Source organism: Zeus faber (assembly GCF_960531495.2).
Source record: "Zeus faber genome assembly, chromosome: 18".
Classification (NCBI taxonomy): domain Eukaryota; kingdom Metazoa; phylum Chordata; class Actinopteri; order Zeiformes; family Zeidae; genus Zeus; species Zeus faber.
The window spans coordinates 16,081,127-16,085,908 of NC_137210.1; the positions used below are offsets into that span (position 1 = coordinate 16,081,127).

The window sequence follows — 4,782 nt, forward strand, 5'->3', positions numbered from 1 at the left end:
TAATTAATTGAATTTGTAAGTGAGTTAAGTAAATGTTTTTTGTTCAACTTCTTATTAGATAGGTTTGTTCTTGTGTTTCTTTTCCCCCTTCCTTGAATTAAGGTTTCAACCCAGCAATGCATTTTAAACCCATCTGTACAGCCCTTAAGGTAGGAGCTTCACAGTGGAAGATAACAGGAAATGCATGCAGTTCAAATCAAGAAGATCATTTAACATGGATGCAAGTCAATTCCTATAACTAGCTCTGTGTAAAATCCAAATGTATCCTCAATGATCTTAAAGCATTCATGAGATTTGTAATTAAGTAAATAAATGAATCACTAATAAAAACACACATCCAAAAGTGTTTGCTAAGAGAGCATTTTATTAAATAAGAGGCTGTTTATCCAATATAATATATATCTTTTATAAAAATCTTGCTAAACTCTCATATTAGTAAATATAATTTCTAAACAAACTGACTAGCAGTAAAAATACAGTAATAAAAAAAACAGACAAGCACATTGAGACTACACGTTGGCACAGACTCAGACTGACCCAACAAATACAATATAAGCATTTAAAAGAGTTCTCTTTTTTCTAAAAGGAAAAAAAATGTCATTACCAAATCTCATTACGAAACACTGTTTTCTACCCCCCTAAGTAAGTTCCTGTTAAATTAGGATTGAAATCAGTATGATCGCTGTCCAAGTACAACCTTTTAAGACATTTCTAAATAGTTAAGCTCAAAGGGCGGGAATCCCAATATTCGTCTTCATCTACAGCACATCTAAATGTTTGTATAATTCACCGTCGTTTACACGGCCCACGGCAGCAGACTTCAATCACACAGCCGACGATTCAACAGGCACCTCCGTCGAACTATCTTGGAGACCCTCTAACACAGAGAGGTTCTCACTCGCCGAGATGGACTGGCTGATCTCCCTCAGCGACGCTTTTGTTATTTCGAGGCACGCGCGCTTCAAGATGTGACGGACCTTTTTGTTGAGGAACATGTACAGCATGGGGTTGACACAACTGTTGAAAAAGGCGAGGCTGGTGGCGAGGGGGAAGCCCGTTTTCAGGACGTCGTGCAGGTGCAGCGAAGAATTGATGGACAGCTCCATCAAGCTGAACGTATGGAAGGGCGCCCAGCACAGAAAGAAGGCCAGGATGACGGCGGAAACCGTTTTTGAGAAGCTGGACAAGCGAACGGAGCCCTGAGACTTCCTCACTTTGACGATCAGGAGAATTCCCGTCACGCATATGGCGCTGAAAGGCAAAATGAAGCCCACGGCCGTACGGACGGACACCATTATGATGTGTCTCATAGCCGCCCCGTGCGGATCGTGCATGTAGAAGTTGTTGAAGCAGACGACCTTGTCGTGTATGTGAGCGACGTCACGAAAAACCAGAGTGGGAGAGCTCAGCCCTGCGGATAACGCCCATATACACCCGCACACAATCCCGGCCCTCAGCATGGTGCGATACCTCTGGCACCAGTTGATATGGACCAGAGACACATACCGGTCGACGCTGAGGATTGTGAGGAACAGCATACTGGCGTACATGTTCATCACCGACACAAAAGAGTTGAGTTTGCACATGATCAAACCGAACCCCCAGTGGAAGTCGCGAAGCACGTAGTCGATGGAGAAGGGGAGGAAAAGCACAAAGATAAAGTCCGCAATCGCAAGGTTCAGCAGCCACATGCTGTTGACAGTCCGCTTGGTTTTAAACGCCGTAACCCAAATGACAATCCCGTTACCGATGAGACCCAGCACGAAGGAAATGCTGTAGATGACGACGGAGATGATGTGCATCACCTCCCTCTGGCTGCCGTCCGCTTTAGTTTCCTCAAAGTCTCCATACTCAAAGTAGTCTTCGTAGCTGTAGTTTCCATAGTCATCTCCGGCGTCACCCATGGCTGGAAGGGTTAAACTTCCGGCAGAAGCTTCCTGTCGGTGGAGGGAAATGCATGGATGAGGTGCGTCCCTGAGGAGGGCTTGCAACACAACAATATTTAAACAACGAAACCACCAATCCTAGAATCAGCAAATAGGACGAGTTTTCACCGGACACTGCGTGCGGCCGTGTTTTGCTGATCCACAAGATGTGAGTTGATTGTTGTTTGTTGATCTTAATTCATTCAGTCGGGTTTTCCGCCGGACTGGGTGTGTCCTTCACGCTGGAACAGAGTGTCAGCGGCAGACTGGATCCACACTGCGGACAGATTGAGGTTCAGTGTAAATTCATTAACGTAAGTTTAAACACATACCAGCACACACATTCAGAGCCTGCATGGAAAAAAATTAAGTTATTCACTTTCTCTCTCACACACACACACACACACACACACACACACACACACACACACACACACACACACACTTAAGTGTGGGCAAATAGCGGTTTACAATGATTTGCTTGTTTATTGGGAGACTCCGATTTCTCAAGCAGAAGTGAACGTCTTTTAGTAGCTCACACAGCCATGGATAGGTTGCCTTAATATTTGGATATAATAGCTATGATACAGATCATTAAGAAAGTAATTGAAGTAAACTATTCTACTACTACTTAGTATTTTAGCCGGTTTTCTGTCCCAGGAAATCTATTCCCACTATAAATTGAAATAGATGACTTTGGCTTTTCTTCACTTGCCCGACAAGAAAATACCGTTAAAGGTTTTTTTCTTTTCTTCTTTTTTTTTTTTTTTTAACAAATGGATCAAATTAGTACCGTTGTGTTTGAAAGGGGTACACCAGTAGTCAATTAAATCCCCAAATAATCACATCTGCACTGTCATCTACGCGTAATGCATATAGCACAACAGCAGCTCTTTTACTTGGCTGTGGCGATTTTGTACTTTTGTGCATCTTAACAAATCCCCCAAAAAAAATCACCAAAATGTAATAAAATAAAAAGAAACCGAGAAAGCATCTCTTACCGCTCTGTCGCACCACTTTGGGGTCGTTTTGGTTGTTTTTTTTCTCCTCTTCTTTTCGTTCAGAGCCGAGGCGGAGCGGATCTTTTTGGACTCATCTCCTAACTTGCTTCAGCTGTGCACGGGGAGGGAGCGGGGAGTGGGAAGGGACGCGGGGCACGCCGCGAGCCCGGTGTCCGCGGCTCCACTGTGGCTCCACTGTGGCACCGCCGCGCAACGCCCCGCAACGCCCCGCCGCATAAGTCAACTTTTCCCGGGTCCACCCAGGTTCCAGATCCCGGTGGGCGTCCGGGGGCCGATCGCGGCGGGGTTTGACGGGAGGCGCGCGACCGAGTGACGCGTCACGGGCTCGCGGGCTCGAGCGCGGCTGCGGGAAGCGTATGTCGGTCACGTGGGGGACGGAGTACCGGGGCTGCCCGGTGTCCTGCCGGAAAGTAGTCGTCCGCCAAAAAGCGATCGTCCGCCAACAAAAAGTGGTTGCTAAAAAGTGATTGCAGCCACCACCCACCCAGTCACCGAAAGGTTGTCTGTGCCTCAAAATGACTCGGTTTCATTCACCCAGGGTTGCATTCTAGAGATGACAGCCCACTCAGTCCTTTTTACCAGTTTAAGATGCCTTTTAAAGGGCCAAAGCCAGTAAAAAGTTCGTTTTTCCACTTGTCCAAAACTGATTGCAGCTCCTACCTTGTGACTGAAAGGTTGTTTCTGCCCCAAAATGACTGTTTCATTTATGCGCGTTATATTTTGAGGATAATAGCCCGCCCAGCAGACGGCAGTCACCTTTTGGCGGACGATCACTTTTTGGCACGACACCGGTCTGTCTGTCGTCGTGCAGATTTGAATCAGAGAAGTAACCCCGAAAAATACACGCGTAGATATGTGGGAATTCAAGTCCTAATGAAAAGGGGTAAAAAACAACAACGAACCGTTTGTTCCGTGATATTCAAGTGTTTTCTGTAGCGCCGTCTGTCACGGTAAAAGCTTTTTTTTTTTTGTTGTTGTTTTGTATTTTTCAGAACACACACACACACACACACACACTAATTACTCATAAGTGGACATTCTTTTAGCGTGGAAAATATCAGACTGAGCTAGATTCTACCTTTTGGTGTAACCTGCTTAACAGTAAATACAATAGAACATTTTATTCCATATACAGGTAGATCGATTCTTTTATTCATCCCCGCAGGAAAAAGGTCAGTGTCTGTAGGTGAGTATTTGTAGTTATGATATGATGATACAGGGGTTGTTTCAAAATGATATGATTATCGGTTAGTTAGCGAGGTAGGAATTAGGTTAGCTATTGCGTTCGGTTTAGTAACTGTTGTGCACAATCTCCCGGTGCGTTGCAAAGACATGTGAATCTTGAATCTTAATATTATTGTTGTTGTTGTTGTTGTTGTTGTTATTATTATTTGCATCATCATTTTCCAAATGAGAGATCAGATTTGTAACATGGTCGGACTTAAAAAAAATTGGATTCCGTTTTATATTAGATTTATTTGTGTTTTGTACGAAAGACTATACAAAACCCCCCCCCCAAAAAACAAAACCGAGGCAGACTTTTATCATCAGCTTCCCATCACCTCCACCTTTGCCTCTGTAGACCCCCTCCTGCGCTCGCGCCGACGACGCGAGGGAGGGAGGGAGGGAGGGCGCTGTTTGTGCGCGTAAAGGGGGAGGAGTCCGGAGCGCAGTACCGGCCACCGCCCCCCTTCCCAACGCCACCCCACCCCAACCCACCAGCACCCCACCCCACCACCACCACCACCACCACCACATCTCACCGCAGAGCCCGGCGCTCGTTGGAAACCCCCCCCTTGCGCCGCACCTCCCCGGGCAACGATGGGCCGCGAGCT

General features: G+C 46.0%; 1 protein-coding gene across 1 annotated transcript; it reads right to left on the reverse strand.

Annotated features, from left to right (window-relative positions):
* Nucleotides 1–362: 362 nt before the first annotated feature.
* Nucleotides 363–3,217, reverse strand: cmklr2 (chemerin chemokine-like receptor 2). The gene is made up of 3 exons (XM_080018781.1): nt 2,927–3,217; nt 2,055–2,202; nt 363–1,937 (listed from the first exon to the last, which is right to left on the reverse strand). Exon 3 carries the CDS (start codon nt 1,902–1,904, stop codon nt 825–827), a length of 1,080 nt encoding a protein of 359 aa, XP_079874907.1. The 5' UTR covers nt 1,905–1,937; nt 2,055–2,202; nt 2,927–3,217; the 3' UTR covers nt 363–824.
* Nucleotides 3,218–4,782: the final 1,565 nt, after the last annotated feature.